Below are 19,232 nucleotides of genomic sequence, written 5' to 3'. Positions count from 1 at the left end.
GCCAATTTGACTTTGCCTGGAGCTAAATTTACTGGTTGATTCATTTCAGTGACTCTTGCATGTGGCAAAGAAAGCTGAGCAAAGGTTTCCAAATCATAGGCAAGGCATGACGCTCAGGAGGTCTTCGGTTTGTGCCCTTGGCCATCAAACAACAAGGTTCTGAGAAAGGCAGAAAGGCAGTAAAGGAGCCATGTGAGCTAAAAGAGAGGGTTTTTTCAGGGCACATCTATTGTAAGTCTAAACTCTCAGCTACTTCAATTGTTTCTTAACATAGAAAGATAAGGCATTTGGCCAGATAGGTAATACAGTGTAATCTAGAAGAATTTACAGATTTCAAGGTAACAAAGAATGTCTCTTTGCAGGCTGAAGACTTCAGAAATTGATGGGTCTAGAATTTTTGTTTAGAACATTAAAACATTGTGCCTCTCATGCTTTAACTTCATTTGTATGTTTATGTGCAATTAATGCCATGATGCTTTCATTTTTAAGCTGCTCTTTTACCAATACATTTCATATGCTTTATGGTACATACAAGATCTTAGTTTCTGCAAGAATTCCCCTGAATTTTACAAGTATATTCATTAAATATTGTTTAAAATGTAAACAGGCTTGAAGAATATAACAAAAGTACAGCTTGTCAGTAAGATATTCTAAACTATAGAGTGGAGATCACCCCATTTAGAAAAGCCCCTCAGTCTGCTGAAGTGTTCCTGAATCCTAGATTCTCACATAAGACATTTCAAATGTTTGTAGTAATCATGGCTGAAACTTTAAAAAGGAGACTGGTCAATGCTATTTATATTATGCTCTAAGGATCTTGCATGATCTTCACAAGTTCTCCCCTATGACTGTTTGAAAATATGACAGTTAATTTTTGCCTGAAATACTTTACAGAAGTTAATCATTGTTATGCCATAAAGATTGTTTTCCATACCTCAGTTTATGTTAGTGCACAATTTTGTTTGACACTGCAGGATGGTATTGTAAATAATTTAAATAACATAAATATTGTTATTATAAAGTCATTATTCACTGTTTATTGCAAATGCCAGAAAATCCTATGGTGAAAAATGGATACTTCAGAAGATGCAGAAGTTTCACAGCATGGTGCCTGCAATTTGTGTATGTTTAGTCTGTGTAGTTTAGTTGATCAGACTGTTCAAACTTTTGGTCTCAAATGGTCTCAGATTCTATCAGACCAGAAAATACAACTCAGGCACCCAAGAACAACTTTTGGTGCATCTTACAGGTGCATGGTACATAACATACTTTCATATTATACATATGATAGTATATGCCTGGCTTCTATGTTTTCACCTTTTTCTAGGATTTGCCATGGGAGAGTAAAAAAATCTAGACATAGTTTTGGTTACAAGTTAAAAATCCTGCACAATTCTTTATTTACTCTTAACTCCCTTTTTCTTTTTTGTACTCTTGTGGGTCTTTTTATTCTAGTAAAAGCCAATAAGGTGTTTTTAACAGTTCTCAAATTAACTGCTGCAGTTGTAATTAGCTCGTTAACTTCTAGTCTATGTCTTAAACTCAGTGTTAATTGCAATAATGTGTGTATTTTATATGTCTGAGATCACTAAATCGATTATTGCCCTGCTCCAAGCATGCTAGGCACGTGGATTTCAACAGTTGCCAGAGGAATAGTGGTGCTGTGTGTCTCCCTGAAGATCTTTCTCCCCTATTTCTGGGCAGACCTGATCTTTTTCTTGAGATGGAAGAGGTCAAAGGCAACAGTAAAAAAGTGGGCAAAAAATGGAATTCTCTCCATAACTGACCTTTTCAGGCAGACAGTGGGAAAAAACCCCCACAAGCCATTCCTTATCTATGAAGGGACAGTGTACACTTATCAGGATGTGGACAGGAGGAGCAACAGGGTAGCACAGGCCTTCCTGCACTATGGGAATCTGAAAAAAGGTGACACTGTGGCCCTGCTGATGGGTAATGGACCTGACTTCATCCATGTCTGGTTCGGGCTAGCCAAGCTGGGCTTCATCGTGGCCTTTCTCAACACCAATATCCGCTCGAGATCTCTCCTGCACTGCATTAACACATGTGCAGCAAAAGCACTGGTCATAGGAGAAGGTAAGCTCTGTGTTGTGCTTCACTTACTGCTCACTTTCCACTGTTTCCTGCTTCTATCAAACTTAGAAAATCAGAGCCCTTCAGAGCTGCAAGCTCTCTATATACACACACTTAAAAGAAGGGAAGAAAAGGAGTGGAAAAATAAGGAAAGAGATAGTGTTGTCTAAAAATGAGACAAAAGAGATAATGTTTAAATTTCAAGAGTACAAGCACAAAATAAGCCCCATGCAATTAATTAGTGGAATTAAAAGCTTAAATCTGAAACCCTCCAATTGCTGGACAAGGTAACAGGAGCAATAATCATGCATCAGCAAGAAAACAGCCTTTGGAGATACTTTAGCATAATTTCATTTCCATTTCTATTTATTCATTTATGCGGCTTATATAAAACTTCACTGACTACAGGAAGACACAGATTCCCTTTGTAGTTGTGATTTCCTTCATCTCAAAATACCCACATAAAAATTTATGTTACTTTATAACTACTTTAAGTGGCAATCCCAAGGTAGCATTGCTTGAAGCAAAGATTGCAGCACAAAGAGCTGCAGTTTTGTCCCTGTTTATGACATATTATACAATACTAGGCAATTTATTTAACTTTCTACTCCTTTTAACTTTCTCATCTTTTATACAGGTTGGCAGCACTACCAGAATTCCATATGAATCTGTGAGGGTTTGTTATTTGGTATATGCACCAAGTTTCCAAACAAACGTGATTTAATTAAATCCTGTATACTAGGATCACCAACTAAGTTCATGGTGTTTTATCAATTACAACTAAAGCCACATGAGAAATATAGGGAAATTAAACATCATGATGTTTTTTTCACCATCCACTGTGCAGATTAGCCCTCCTGTGGCTGTGGTAGGTTTATACAGTGGTATGGTATTTCATTTCAGTGCTAGTAATCAGGTCTGCAGTTGTATTTATTTTAATAATTACAATGGGGTTTTTGTTTGTTTGTTTGTTTTAACTTGGCAGATTGTTTAGGATCAATAGAGAAAGAATTTATTTTGAATCTCTTGGAAAATAATGTTGCTGTCTGGCTGATGAGCACCAGCTCTCCTTTCCAGCATGTTCACACCCTACCAGACAAACTAGACAAGGTGCCTGATAATCCTGTTCCATCTCATCTTAGAGCTGCCACTGACACAAGAAACACAGCTCTGCATATCTTCACATCAGGAAGCACAGGTGAGGATATGTACTAACAAAGTACAGCTGCACCTCTGAAAATTAAGGCAGTATAAATTAAGCAAAAAGACACAAAAAGAAGAACTTGAATTTCTAAATCAAGACAGGGAGGATTAATTTATTTAGAAGCACAGTACACTTTAAAATGGTTTTGCCATATGTTAGCAAGAGTGTAATTTCAATTGCCGAACTTTTACATAGATACTCCATGGCTGAAATTAATTTCTTGAATATAAAGCAAATAAAGTCAGTCTCTAAGAGTTGCTCAGAAAGGGAGAACTGTAGAACCTCTGCTTTTGATTCTGAAGTAGGAGTTATTTTTAGAGTGGAAGAATGGGGAAATCCATCCACTAGTCAATCCAAGCAACTTTGTAGAAGTCATTTCCATTGCAAGTAGAAGCCCAGTGACACAGTGACATTCCAGAAGTTTCCCCATTCTCACTTTCTGGCAAGGGAAACCTGTCTGTAGATTTGGATGGCCCACACCTGTGATGGGCGTGGACTTTGTCCTCCAGATGAAACAGACATGACAGGGGGGTTGGGACTACATTATCTCACACTATCATTATCCCTTCCAACCCTACCCATAATTCTATGATTGAATAGCTTTACAGGCAGAAAGAGTGAAGCAGCTGAGAGACTAAGAAAATAAACTCATAGAACAGTGAAGCACAGGATGAAGACTCAGAGGAAGAGAATTCTCCCTGTACATTCCCAACATAATTCTACTTAGGGCAAAATTATTAATGCATGCAGTACATTTATAGTTATTTGCTCTTTCCCTTTGACAGGTTTCCCAAAAGCTGCTATCATCTCTCATCGCAGAACTCTGGCTGCCTCCTTAGCATTTACTCAGTGTGGTGCGGTTTCTCAGGATATTATTTATGTCACTCTTCCCTTGTACCACATCAGTGCTTCTCTTCTTGGCATCTGTGGATGCATTCAATTAGGTAATATTTACCTTCTAGTGAGGTTTCATTAACTTGACAAGGCTATGACGTGTTAGTATTATGTGAATATCTGCTTGGTAACTCCAACATGTTTACCAAAAACATTTTGTAATTTTATCATTTTTATCACCTCCCCCATTTGCGGGCAATATCTAAGGTATGTGCATAGTTTTTGAAGCTTAGAACAGACACTAATGGTTGTATAAATCCAGCATAAAATGACTTGAGGTCTGTGTATTGTTAGCACCACTGCATGGGTTAACATGAAGTCATATTTCTAACCTATGCCAAAAGTCTGAAAAGGCATTCACACAGGCATCTGAGGCTTGATTTTTAGTGTCAGAAGCTATAAACGCATTATGGAAGCCCAATCTTGAGAATACGATTGACCAAATGTGTTGCAGAGCTTTTTCAGTCTCTTATTTGAATAAGACCTACAGAGTTAGATTCATCATATTAAAGTGAAAAACAGAAGAAGGACAAAATCTCCTCTTCTAAGTTTGGTAATGGGAATAATTTGTAATCAAGTTTACACAAGAAACCAGATATTTCCCAGGTACATCCCTCTTTTCTGTTGTTAGAGTCTTGCCTAGATGCTGGGTTTTGGCATGCTAAGTATGTAACTGGAGTGTTTTAAAAGATATTTCAGTGCTTTGTTTATTCAGGAACAAGGCAGGCAGGCATGCTGGCTTACAGTAACTGCTGGCAAGACTGCTTCTGCCTAACAGAAACACAAAGGGGATGGGAAAATGAGAGTATGAAGAGGTTTGAGGCTATGAATTTCCTTGGAACCGAAAATGTAGGGTAATATCTTAGTTGTTTAGATAGAGACCTGGGAGTCTGGGATTTGAATTGCACAGCTTTGAGGAGGGTGAGGCTGAAGAGCTCTGAAAGGTTTCAAGATCAGGGAGGAGCAGGCAAGATGGGAAAAGTGGACAAGAAGAGATTCAAAATTTGGAAGGCCCTGGGAAACCTCACGGGGGACAAACAGGACTTGGGCAAAAAGGAATTTTTGAAAGGATAGAAACAGGGAAATTTGTAAATTCTTGATTGACAATACTGAGGAAGGGATGGAGTGGCAGATATGAGATGTGTAGAATAAAGTGGCTTTTGGAATGAAAAGCTCTAAAAGAACATCAGGGTCACAGAAAAAAACACAGGGTTACAGTGTTGATTCTCAGTTGTCAAGGAACAGAAAAAGGGGAATGAAATGGAAACAACAAAGACAGCCCATTTCCTTTCCACCACTTGTCACACAAATAGAGAAGCTGTGAGCTGTCATTTCCCCCATTCCAAGATCTTTTTGTTTCAGAGTTAAACTAGTTCATGATCTTGACAGAAACAATATGTTTAGGCTGTGACCTATTACTAGTAATGGGAGATCATTAAAAGCCTTACTTCTTTTGCTTCTGTTACTCTAAGTTTTTTATTACTACTCAGAAAAAGAAGTAAGGCTTAATTGTGCAAGTTTCATTTAACAGACAGATCCTCTTGGAAATTGCTTACAATTTATTTCATTAGCTGGATTTATCATTAACTGAATTAAGAGAATGACAATTTTTTAAATTTTTTTGTTACAATATTGGTAGAAGACAAGGGTGTTATTTTAAAGGTTGTTTTGAAATGTCTTATCTGTTTTCATCACATAGGAGCGACCTGTGTTTTGAAGAAGAAATTTTCTGCGAGACAGTTTTGGAATGACTGTAGGAAATACAATGTTACTATGTTTTTATACATAGGAGAACTCTGCCGCTATCTCTGCAATCAGCCCTGTGTAAGTTCTGTTTGCAAACGCAGCTTTAAGATATAGCAAATCTGAAAGTCAGATAGATCCACTTATTTCTGAATAATATAGCATTTTCAATGTTTGATAGCCTTTTACAGTGAATACAGAATTTAGGTCTTGTGTTCCTAGTTATTACCAATAGCAATCAAGTTTACACAAGCAAATGAGGTGGTGACAAAGGAACAAGCCTGGCAGGATAGGACACTTTTACCCTGACACTCACAGAAGTGCCCCTGCAAAGCCAAGCTTTTTGACCAGCAAGTTGCTGGTCAGCCAGGAAAAGGTAAAAGCTGTAAAATCTTCAGCATACACAATGACCAAACAAGAGTCTGAACCAGATTGAATGATTAAACAATTTCAGTGCTCTGTTCCAAAGTAATTGTTTATCAAGGGAGGCCTATTATGTTCAGCATTTAATGGATGGTAGTTAATTTTTGACTTTTAAATTTATGAATGAGTTTTTATTAGTTTAAATCTTTTTCTTAGAGGTCTTCCCAAGGCACATTCTCTTCCATGCCTGTATATATGATGATGGAGATATCTGTATGAAGCTAAAGTACTAACAGTGTGGTGCAAAATCTTGGTGCCCCCTGAGATAACAGTCCTAAAGATCATGACAACTATATCATGATTAGATTTGAAACAAAGTAAAGTGTTACCAAACAGTGACAAGTAAGTCTGAACATACTTACTAAGTTGCAACTCTCATTCCTCAATGACAACATTTGGTTGGAATTTTTTGGAAAAGTTTGGTTAATTTTTTAAATTTTATGCTCAGGAGTTAGGATATTACTGAAGGGAGATGACAAGAAGTATTCCTGCCTACCTCAGAAAGCCTCATGTACAAGCACAAAGTTCAAATGATCTCAAAGGCATTGGTCAGAGATTGATGCAAGGACTAGGAACAAGGAAATATCTGAAAGAATTCTCCAGATGCTTTGAACAGAATCTTCTTAATGGGTGGTCTGGATGTAGGAGAGGGATCAAAGACAAAAAGTGCTAAAGGGTACAAGACAGGATAGCTGTTGCCAGAACTCAAGCCTGTACAAACAAGCCTGAAACAGGACTCAAGCCTGGCCAACAGCTACTACTGTACCAGTAGTCCATGGGTCAAGAAGCCACAAAGGAATAATTAGCTAGGCCAAACCAGTTGTATAAAGGTTTCTCCTGCAGGAAAAAAGCAATGAGAACTATCTTTCCTTGACTCAATAACAAAAATTTAACAGAGAAGAAATAGATACTTAACTGGCAGCTGGTAAGAGGGAAAAACAGAGATGGCCTGGGTGAGTTGAGGAAGGTGAGGTTGCTAGCAGGAGTGGATCAGGTACATCAGGAGCTCTGTCAATTTACGTCTTACTGGATCTTACTTACATGACCCTGCTAGACTGTGACCACATATAACATCTAACCAGATGTTATATCTGCACATAACATTTAACCTCTACTGCACCACACCAGTTCACCTACACTGGAAGAAAGCCATGCAGGGTAATAGGTCTGGTGTTGTTCAGGACTAGGACTGAACATGAGGAACCTGTTCCAGCATGCTCTACATCATACACAGGGTGTCTGTCCTTCCCTCCTTTCACTGAGCATGCCCAGGTCTCACAATTTGAGAAAGGACATGGATTTGGAAACTAGGATTTGGGCACTTCGGGATTTCTTCATGTGGCCAGAAACTCTGTGACTAATTACATCTACTGCAAGATAACCAGCCTCACGTACCTATCAGAAGTAAATATTAAGCCCATAGAATGTAACAAAATACTGAGAAAGTAAGTCAAATAATGTTTTTAAAGGGAACCATATAACTTTTAAATAAAGACATTTAAGATTCAAGGTAGTTTAGGGAAATGCTGCAGATTGTTGAACCAGGTCTGAACTAAGGTAAGAATAACAGTTTCTCCTATTGCTTGTAATCTCTCAAACTCTTGAGATTTACTTCAAGTCTTACAGTATCACAAAATACCTTGGGGAAAAAAATCAAAACCTGTCATTTCATCCTGAAGACAAAGTGTTGAAGAAGGGACAACATTATGCATGAAGGAAGTCTCCCAGTCAGCCTCCCAGCTGGTTTAAAATTGAGTTGGATTGTATACACGTGATCAAAACATCTATTCCTTCAGAGTTACCATTAAAATTGCAAAAGAAAACACATCTCATTAGGCAGAAGCAGGGAATATCAAACTCTGGTTTGACCCCTGTGTTTAACAGTGAGGTTTAGTCTGCATTACGGTTCATCCTGTCATGGCAAATAATTAATCTGCCATAAAATGCAGGTCTGGATCAAATTAAGTTGTCTGCTAATACATTTTTGTTTTCACAAAACAATTTTATGTGAATATTTTTGAAAGTCAAAAGTTTGAATCTCTGCTAAAATATTTCAGTGTAATTACAAGGCAAAGCTCCATCTTTAAATCAAACATAATTTTACAGTTTTAAAGATCAGAATAACACTGCAACAAAACCAAAAGGTATTTATTTGATTTGAAGGAACCATTCCTGTTGACCTGAAATAAGTTTATTTTCTGCTGACATTTAGCCATAACAGTAACTTAATTACTGAATCCCAGCTACACATCCAAAAAAGTGAGGGCTTCTGAGAGTCTTGACCATAATCCTATAAACAGGGCAGTCTGCTCCTATGCAGAAAGCACTTGTGTAAGTAAACTTTTGAATAGTTTACCACAATAATATATCACTAACATGTAGCAATAACACATTAGCAACTATGTTTTTACTGCAGATTTTATTACTATCTTTTGATGACTCTGGATTTAAGATTAAAGTTGAACCTAATAATGCAAGGTATTTTAAATAGCTTTGAGTTTATTCTGCTGCTTTTTCAGGTTCCATAAGGAACATGGCAGATGTGCAAACTTTTCTATCAAGTATCATAACAAAAAGAATCAATCTTTGTGTATCACAAGAGTTTTCTAAGGCACAATTTTGTTGATACAGAAAAACTTCTCTTTTTGGTGGGAAAAAAACTTCTATTCTATGGGAAATGGCACTTCCTTAAAACCTATTTATTTACAGCTAAAATCTTTTAAACTTTGTAATATACTTCCTCTTTATAGAGTTCATAAGTGAAAATTCAAAGAATTACAGCAATAAAGTTTTCACCCTGCAAAAACCCCTCAACCTCAGATCAAGATTTCTTATGCTTTTCTGTTTTATTTTAAAAAACAACAACAACAGCAGCAAATAAAACCTCTTTCTGTGAAGTATTTTAGTCAAGGTGGCAGTTCACAAATGAAAATTGATCTGTTGGAAACATTCTGTTCTGTTAGGTCAATTTTAGGCATTTAGATCCTCTTTTCCCAGCCACAGAATGTTTCTTATTGTCTGTTCACAGAAAGAAGAGGACAGAGTTCATGAAGTGCGCATTGCCCTTGGAAATGGTATTAGACCTTCTGTATGGAAAGAATTTCTGATGAGGTTTGGCCCAGTTAAAATATTTGAATTCTATGGGTCCACGGAAGGAAGTCTTGGTTTCCTGAACTACACTAATAAAATAGGAGCTGTGGGCCGTGCTGGCATCTTCTCAAAGGTAAGAGTTATCAAATCAACCAACCAATTAACCATACAACAATTAAAAAAACAAAAGTGAAAACGCATGGGAAAGGCGGAAATCATAAAGAACAGGAAGGAAGAAAATGCTTCCTTCTTTCCAGGTACAATAATAATTGGTTCATGAAAACAGAAGACTTATTCTTAGCCACTTCCTTGACTCTATTCTCTGTACATTTATTTTGAAGCCACAGTAAATGTTACACTATGAGTACATAGGAGCTTGTGTACCCAACTTTTCCCCCAGAATATATTAAAAAAACCAAACTGACTGTGTAGAAGAGACTACCCACAGGACTGGGTAATGATTTTTATTAAAGTTTACTTATCATCCTGAAAACCCACATAGAACAAATGATGAGGCCAGAAACTAGTTTTGATTTGAGTTTTGGTATGAATCGGGAGATAGATATTCCAAAGCAAACTTTCACAAAATTTGTTCTTTTGCTGCATCTCAGCTCATTAAAACTAGTGTCACACTTTCTCTGAAATAAGATTAACAAAACAAAAAATTCTAAACTCTCAGCAAACAAAGGAGAAAAATATTAATCTCAAAATATCCAAGCTGTACATTTACATATACAACCACTGTTGAAACTCTTCATGTTTCTACCATAAAAACCCCTTGACAGTCTCAAATGCTTTTCCAAATTGTACAGTTTCTGTGAATCATGAATATTATACTACCATGAAATACTATTCAAACAATATTAAACATCCAGATCATTTAAGATCAAGACCGATTAACGACTTCCAAATGATTTCTATTTATATCTGAGATGTCAAAAATGCTTTGACATGACGATGACATCTCTGCAAGACTTTCAGTCTTCTAGCAATCTTAACCACGTGGATGGAGGATTGAGGCAGGAAAGTCTAATTAAGTCATTAAGTGAAAGTTTCCATTTGCACCTGTCTGGTGTAATTTTTGATATGTCTGTAAATTTATTATAGATTTTTTTTGACAGAGAATCATCTTGATTTGCATTCCAGAGATATTATAAATGGATGGCAGTTTTTAAAGCAAATCTGACAATTTGATCAAATACACTTTATCCTTGATATAAATTATTTTAATCTGACCCTACTCTTAGAAAATGGGCTTCTTTTTGACAATAAAGGAGATGAACATTTACCTGTATATGTATACTTGGTGTGGCTTACCATGATAGAAACACTTTCTGACAATTGCCTCAGAATACTGCCAGTTTATTTCAGGCTGTCTCAAGTCTCCAAAAGTCAGTAGGGACTATTCATTAATTCAAAGCAATTTTATCAAAGCTAGAAAATTAGTAAGAAACAGGTGGTTTTAAGTATGCATATGTGCTTTTTTGTTTTTCTTTTAGTTTCTACATTCTTTTGAGTTGTTGAAATATGATGTCTGCAAACAAGAACTTATAAAAGATGAAAATGGAAGGGGTAAGAAAGCACCCACAGGTAAGGAAAAATATTAGTCATCTATTAACTAACAGATAGCTCAATTTAGATGGTGATATTTCTGTGAGCAATAGATTTTTGTCATATGCCTAGAACTTCAAAATAGAAAAAATAGGAAAATTGATCCAAATAGAGATCTGTTGCTAATACATGCAATAATATATCCAATTATTTGTAAATTAATCTAAAAGAAAAAATTACAATCATATCAGAACATTAGTAATATTTGGCACCCATAATATTTTTATTCTCACTTGAGGAGAACTTGTTCCTATTACTGGAAAAATCAAATTTTTTAATGCTTTTTATTTTTTAAAGAAAAAAAAAGATACCGTAATTCCCAGGTATGTTGTGCTCTGAGACCAGATGTTTCAAGATGCTTTCTAAGTTTCAGATTTAAAATTCTGATGAAGAACAGCAAAATTTCAAATTGTGGATCATATTTTTAAAATTAGTGACGAAACCAGACTTATCATTTTGGTACCTAGAGTTGCACAGACTTTCCAAACTCCTACTTAAAATGGAATACTCAAAGAGTTGAAGCTCTCAGACTAAAAATAAGGTAGTCTCCTAGTTGAGAATATCCTTGAGAAAAATCCTGAAAACTGAGTCTCAAAAAAGAGCACTGCATCTATCAAAGCCACATCAAACATTCATGTGTCTGTGTACACATGCAGGAATCATCCGTGTCAAAGTTATCAATTCTGGGGAAAAGGTCTTTACATCACTTGTTTTAGTATGTAGATTTAATTATCATAGAGATAAAAATCCTGAAGGTAGAAGAGAGGCTTGTACAGATGACCTAAATTATAACAGGTTATGATAATGTCAGATCTCAATGACACACAGCAGTACTGGACATGAAATCAACAATTATTATTGCTTATCTTTGAAAATATAACGTATAACATAACATTACATTGCATATTATGTATTATATAATATTATATAATGTTATATAATGTAATACCATATAATACCATATAATACCATATTATATAATATAATACCATATAATATAATACCACCAATAATCAATAAATACACGATAATGCCATCTAATGCAATCTAAAACAATATAATACAATTAATACATATAATCCAATATAATACAATATAATATAATATAATATACGATAATACCATATAATATACTATCATATCAATAAATACATATATACTACAATATCATATACTATAATATACTCTCCTCCCTCATCCTCCTCAATACATCCTCAGCGATATCCTCTCCTCTACTCACCTACTCCTATACTCCTCCTCCATCCTCTCCCTCCTCATGCCTCTCCATATACCATGCCTACTCTCATCTCCTCCTCACCTCTAACATCTCCTCCCCCTCTCCTCTACTCTCCTCTAACTCCTCTCCTCCCGCTCCTCCCATCTCCTACCATCTCCTACATACCTTCTTACCATACTCTCCTCTCCTCTCCTCTCCTCTCCTTCCTCTCCTCTCCTCTCCTCTCTCTCCTCTCCTCTCCTCTCTCTCCTCTCCTCTCCTCTCCTCTCCTCTCCTCTCTCTCCTCTCCTCTCCTCTCCGCTCCTCTCTCCTCTCCTCTCTCCCCCTCCGCTACTCTCCTTCTCTCCTTCCTCTCTCTCCTCTCCTCTCTTGTCGTCGTCTGGCCCCTTCGCCCTCTTCTCTTTTTTCTACTCAGCTAGTATTTGCTGCCACATCTCCCCATCCCGAAAAGTCTTCTATTTTTTTTCCTTGCACCAGAGCTTGCTTCTTCCTCCCGTCCACTCATTCGACCACTGCACAAACAATTCTTGGGTTCTCAGTGCAATTGATAAAATTCCCAGTTTCATGACACACTGAAACAATTTGCAGGTTATTACCATATTTTTTAACAACCCTGAATCTGTCACTTGATGCAACGTGAGATAGTAATGACAGGAAATTCACACATTGGACTATGGGATCCTCCTGTAAAACTGACTTGAGGTTAGAGCAAGTCCTTTTTTAAATTCAATATTTTTGTTTGGTTGTTCTTTGTTATAAATTATGCATTGTATTTGCAGCAGTGCCAGCTCCGCTTCTGAAACGTAGTATGAGCTTTTATTCCATTTGCCATGTTGAGTGTTCAAAAAAATGAAGAGGATTAAATTTAGGAAGCAGAAATACAGCTATGAAGAAAATTATTTGTTTCAAAATATCTCCTTACATCTGCTGAAGGGGTAAAATAAAAGGTTTTCGAAGATGGGATTATCTTTTAACCTCAGCAGTACATTGAGAACAAAGCCAATACTTATCACAGATAAAGAATAGTAAAAGAAACACGTTTAAAGGCCATTCTGAATCAGTTCCAGTGCAGTCAATGGAAATTTTGTCCTTGTTACAGATAGGACTTAGGCTGCAACAAGGAGTGATGCCCAGTAGGGATATGCTTCAGACCCCAGAGACCCCTTGATGATCAGGGGTGCACATTTGTAGATTACTTGTTTTGTCACAGCAGCACACCAGTGCTAAGGCAGTAACATCCCTATCCTCTGGAAAACCTCAAAGCCTTCAAAAATACAAACAATACATGTAGAGGCAATATGTATAATACCCTTAGGTACTATACATATTGCCTCTACCTGTATTGTTTGACTACAATCACCCTTTTCAAACAACATAAAGATAAAGGATACATAAAGATAAATCATCTTTTCTATGGGCAAATGCTTTTACCAGGTAAGTGATGTATCACACACTCCAAAAATTTCTTCCCTGTGGTCCAGATTATTGGAAAAGAAGGAAGCAAAATTATGTTCCCTTTTCCACTCACCCATTTCTTCTGTTCAGGAAAGAACTACGGTAATGTAGCAATAAGACACATAAAACCAATGTGGCTTCCCAAAGGATTTTTAATATGATAATTTATGCTCTTAATAGCTTACTCTATATATGTTTAGTTTCCCCTTTTCATGACTTGCAGGTAAACCTGGTCTTCTAGTTTTTCAAGTTACTGAGGATGGCCCATTTTCTGGGTATGTTGGAAATAAAGAAGCCTCAGAGAAGAAACTGCTGCGTAATGTGTTTGTGGAAGGAGATGTGTATCTTGACACAGGGGATCTCCTAGTGATGGATGAGGATGGGTTCCTCTACTTCACTGACCGGGTGGGAGACACTTTCAGGTATAGCACAAAGTTAATAGTAAATCCAGGGAGCTTGGAAGAAATCACACAGGCAGGCCTGGATGACACAGATCAGACTCAGACATGAGGAATGTCAACTTTGTTTAAACAAAACCACCAAGTATAGGAATCGAGTCCTACAGAGTTCACTCCAACTTATTGGAATTTTTCAAATTTGGTAATTCTTGTATCACTGGGATCTCAAATATAAGACGGCACTGAACCAGAAAATGATTCTTCAGTTAAGAATGTAGCCCACATTAAAAGTAGTCCTCTGTCACATATAGAATAAAACATGTACGAGCTAACATATTAATATATTAATATAAGAAATATTTTCCACAGGTGGAAAGGAGAAAATGTTGCCACTTTAGAAGTTGCAGAGATCATTGGAATGATGGATTTTGTCCAAGAAGTTAACGTTTATGGTGTAAGCGTAAAAAGTAAGTCATTCCCTATAGTTTAAGAACATAAAATGAAGTTACTAATTTCTTACTGTAACTTTTCTGTCTAGTGACTGCATGCACAAGTACATGTAAGTATATAAGTGATTTCAGCTTGGCAATTCAGGCTTTTCTACAGTGTTTTGAAATTTCAGTTTCAGCAAAATGCTGCATTTAATAAACATGACATGCTGAAATTTTGTAATGAAAGGAAATTTTGTAATGAAAGGAAGAAAAATTTGGATAAATTAAAAATTGTAACACAGAAGTGAGAAATATGAAGTGAGAAATACAAAGGTATGAACTACACAAGACTCCTCTTATGCTAAACGCTTTCATCTGAAAAATGGTAATACAGAGTATATTAAAAGATAACGTCTGAAACCACAATCTTATGAGTACTGTCCAAGAACACATATATTTTTTCATAATTGGAATGTTCTCAATCATATATGATGCTTCAGAAAAATATACAATATCATGCTGAAAAGCTGTAGGAAACCTAATTACAAAATTAAAAAATTTCTCAGCAGATGCAGCCACTGAAGAAACAGTTTGAGGAGGACAAACTTTTTGTGGTGCTGAGTAACTGTTCATAATTTCCTTTGGAAGCAAATAAAGTCTAGTATTAGAAGGAACTAGTCACATGAAGAAGAAGCTGTCAAGAGACAGCACTGAGAGATGGGAAATGCAATGGGTTCAAGGAAAAAGGATACATAAAAATAAAATTAAAAGGCCATCATCTGAATGGTTGATCAGCAGGTGGCAGTCATGCAGTGCATGCAAATAAAACTGTAGTCTAATATTCAAAGCATTTCTCATTATCATCTACAGCTGGAGCTCCTCGAAAGGGTTATTGCCACCTCAGGCAGTAAATAGCACATTAAAAATGCCTCATGATTCACATCAATTTTTGGTTGTAGTGTCAATAACATCTAGATAGCATGGTCTTTCATATTTCTATATTGACTTGAGTCTCAACTATTGCCATAACAAACTTCACAGCATATCACCAGTTCAGTAACAGCAGATTTATTTTCAGGAAAAGGAGTACCATATTTTTTCTTTCCAGTGCCTTTAGGCAGATCTCAAGCCTGCTCTTTTTTTCTGAACAGATTTAACTATGGCTGCTGATTTCTTACAACTCAGATATTTTCTCCACTTAAATTTTTTTCTTGTGTTTCAATAAATAGAATGCAGGAACTATGTCTGGTACATATTTTTGAAAAGGGCTTTGTTTCAATTTGCATGTCAAACACAGTTTGATGGCTGTAATTTATTAGGAGTCACATTTTTGGTCATAAATTTTTCTGTGGGACAGAGTGCAAAGCACTCAGCACTGCCTTTACAGTGTACAATAGGCATTTAACTGTATATAGAATAAGTACAGTCTCATGTCCATCTATTGCATTAGTCTTTATGTGGGTGCATTCAGGTTTTTTTTAAATTGATACTCCCTCAGATTTACTTAGGCCATTATGTTGCCAGTGTTCAGGTAGGAATAAAACCTAGCAGGCAGTTCCAGCTACAGAGAATTCCCAATAAAAAGGCATCGGTGACATTTTTAAATTGAATAAACCCACTTAAAGTAACTTTTAAAGTTCTCCAATACCATGTATAAATAAAATAAGTAAATAAAATATAATATCCCTTATAAATAAAATATCATATACTTTATACTCAGTGATGTCAGAGAAAATAGGATGGATATTTCACAATATCAATTTAATTGTTCTGAATATTACTAAATCCCCCCAAATGTTATAAAACATTCACATATACTCTTACTTGTCATACTATTTTTCAATTTTTTTAGATTATGAAGGAAGAACAGGGATGGCAGCTATTGTGCTTAAACATAACCACAACTTTAATGGAGAAAGACTTTATAAGCATGTTGAGGACTTCCTTCCAAGTTATGCCCAACCACGCTTTGTGAGAATCATGGTAAGACAACCAGGTGTCTGCCACTTGTATTTATCTTCTGTCTGACTTGAAAATTGGTCACTTCAAACATGTAATGCAGAATGCATTTGACTAACAGTTTAGATAGTTGAAAACAAAAGGAAATAGTAGCCTAAATTACTGTTCCTATGATTGTTACTATGATGAATTTTAGCAAATATATGATAAATTAAACTTCAGGGTTTTTTCATGGATCCATCCGTACCTAAGAATCCTGGTAGGGATTAATAACTTTGCTGTTGGATTTTGCTTCAAAGTTCTTTAACCAGTGTCTTCTTCTAGTCAATAGAAGACTAAGCAAACACATGTGTAGCCTTACTCATAAGAGTGTCTTCTTATAACAGGGTGACATGATCCATTTCAAACCTTTTGCTGTTGTGGCTGTTCTTGAAGTGATTATTATCCACTGTTACTGACAAGGCACCAAAGAAATACCAGGTTATTTACAACAGATAGGAAAAGGTTTATGGAGATTTCCTAACGTGAGAATTAAAATGCACTCACATGTTTTAAAGTACAAAAGCAGAACTGGGATTCAGTTCTTTTTAATGTCCACTTTAAAAGTACAAGGATTATACCCCTTGTGAACACCCCGCAGGCTGATCTGCAACCAGGCAGGAAGAGAATGAACTGCAAAAGGTAGGAAAAGGCTCCACATTACATCTTCTAAAAGTTTGTGGCTCACATTTGCTACTGTTAGGGATGCTGAGAGGCATTTGGCAGTTTTCCTTAAATACTGAGACATTGTCAAAAAGGTACAAATTGAAGAATATAGAGATTGAGAATATTTTTTTTTTTCCACTAACAGATTCCTGCACTAAGTAAATGTACCTTCACATGCAGTAAGCATAGGTTATACTATCGATGGAGCTCAAGGACATTAGCAGTGTCTTCCAGGAAAGCTTTTGGAACAGATCTGTCTTTACAGTTCCACTAGACTGAGCAAATCTATACAGAGCATCAAGGTTTATATATGTGGAACTAATTAAACCAGTTTGCATTTATTTGTTCTCTGACTAAATCTTTTTCTGAGTAACTGAGGAGGAGCCAAAGTAAACAAAGTTACTAGCAGTACTAATTAACTAATATTTACACATGTGCACATTTTTATTAAAGGAAATAAATTCAATTTTATTTTTAAAAAATCAAAATGAGAAAAAGTTGTTGTGGCTTTATAAAATGCCTTAGGGGAGTATAACAGGATGAATGCCAAACTCACAATTTTCTGTTTGGAAGAAAATTCAGTCCCTCCTCTAGGTCCTGAGAAAGAGGTCACCCTAATCAAGACTGACAAAGAAATACTTGAAATTCTCATGCAATATTGGATTAAAACCAAAATCATTCTTGAAAAATTTTCAGCAGTCAGTATGTAGGTTTTTTCCAATATGACTTGCAATTATAGTTGACTGGTTTGTGCAAATCAAACAGAATGATTTTCTGTTATCAGTATCTCCTAATTCATTCTGAAGAGATAACACAGGCATGGGGACAAGGATGCAAAAAACCAGGGAACTCCAGGGCTCTGTTATGTCTTCCACCTGAGTTTTTTTAACTTCCTTCCAACAAGAACTAAAAAGTGGATCTTTTCAGTGTGGGAACTAAAACAAAACCTTCCCTACACTGAAAACACCATATAAGTAATAACAATGATGGGAACAGTCTGCTTTAAACTTTTCTCTTAATGTAAACATCATTGGAAAGGCAATTTATTTATATACCACTTCTGCTCAAATACACCAACCATTGTGTGCAGAACAACTCATTCATGAATTGGCATTTTAATAATTGCTGTATAGAAACTCCTTATATAGGCAAATAAGACAGGAAGGCACTTAACATTGTCAGGTTGAATGTTTTAAATTAAGTTTAGCAGTAGGAAATCAGAAGAGAGCCAATACCAAAAAATCAGTCAGCTCTTTTGCAGAGTGTCACTAAGTGTTCCATACTCTGCTGATTTTGTGGTGGACTGCCCTAAGGAAAGTTAAAAGAAAATGCATATGTTGAAACAGAAACTTGTCATCTTGTGTGTTGCTTTAGTAGGAAAATGAATAAGAAATAAAATACTCATTTAGATTTAGATTTCACTGTACTTGTGAATCTGATAATTGTTTAACTGAAGAAATTCTACAGTAAATTGTATGATCTATTTTATTCAGTATGTACATCATAATTTCACTGGTATAGACTGAAATGGAATATTGCACCTTACTTGAATTATTTCTTTTGTAGGGTGTTATGCAAACTACTGCAACTTTCAAGCATCAGAAAATGCATCTGGCAAATGAAGGATTTAATCCAGAAATTATATCAGAACCTCTGTATTTCATGTATGAACCTGCATGTTCCTATATCCCTATGACAAGAGAGATATACCATAAGGTGGTTTCTGGTGAAATACGTTTATAAAGCATAGAAATAAATTTACTCTATAATACAGAAAATTTCATATATACTCCTGAAACCACTTCAGCAGGTGCCACTATGCAGTATTTGTTTTAAAAATACAAGATATTAAAATTTATCTTATGGTAATAAAATCTGTTGCTTCCAAAGATACAGACACAATAGTTATGTGCATTGTGTAGGCTGCACTGCATCTGCTCATATTATTTCCTCATACATGGGCTCACATATGCAAATTTTTATTTTACATT

General features: G+C 35.9%; 1 protein-coding gene across 1 annotated transcript; it reads left to right on the top strand.

Annotated features, from left to right (window-relative positions):
- Positions 1-1,616: 1,616 nt before the first annotated feature.
- On the top strand, positions 1,617-18,984 carry LOC103819438 (long-chain fatty acid transport protein 6-like). The gene is made up of 10 exons (XM_009093936.4): positions 1,617-2,094; positions 3,077-3,289; positions 4,081-4,239; positions 5,889-6,013; positions 9,384-9,578; positions 10,945-11,035; positions 13,972-14,170; positions 14,516-14,613; positions 16,430-16,560; positions 18,808-18,984. Exons 1-10 carry the CDS (start codon positions 1,617-1,619, stop codon positions 18,982-18,984), a joined length of 1,866 nt encoding a protein of 621 aa, XP_009092184.3.
- The last annotated feature ends 248 nt before the right edge of the window (positions 18,985-19,232 follow it).

Source organism: Serinus canaria, chromosome Z, assembly GCF_022539315.1.
Source record: "Serinus canaria isolate serCan28SL12 chromosome Z, serCan2020, whole genome shotgun sequence".
NCBI lineage: Eukaryota > Metazoa > Chordata > Aves > Passeriformes > Fringillidae > Serinus > Serinus canaria.
The sequence above is the reverse complement of the archived record's forward strand: the minus strand, read 5'-3'. Positions and strand labels throughout refer to the sequence as shown.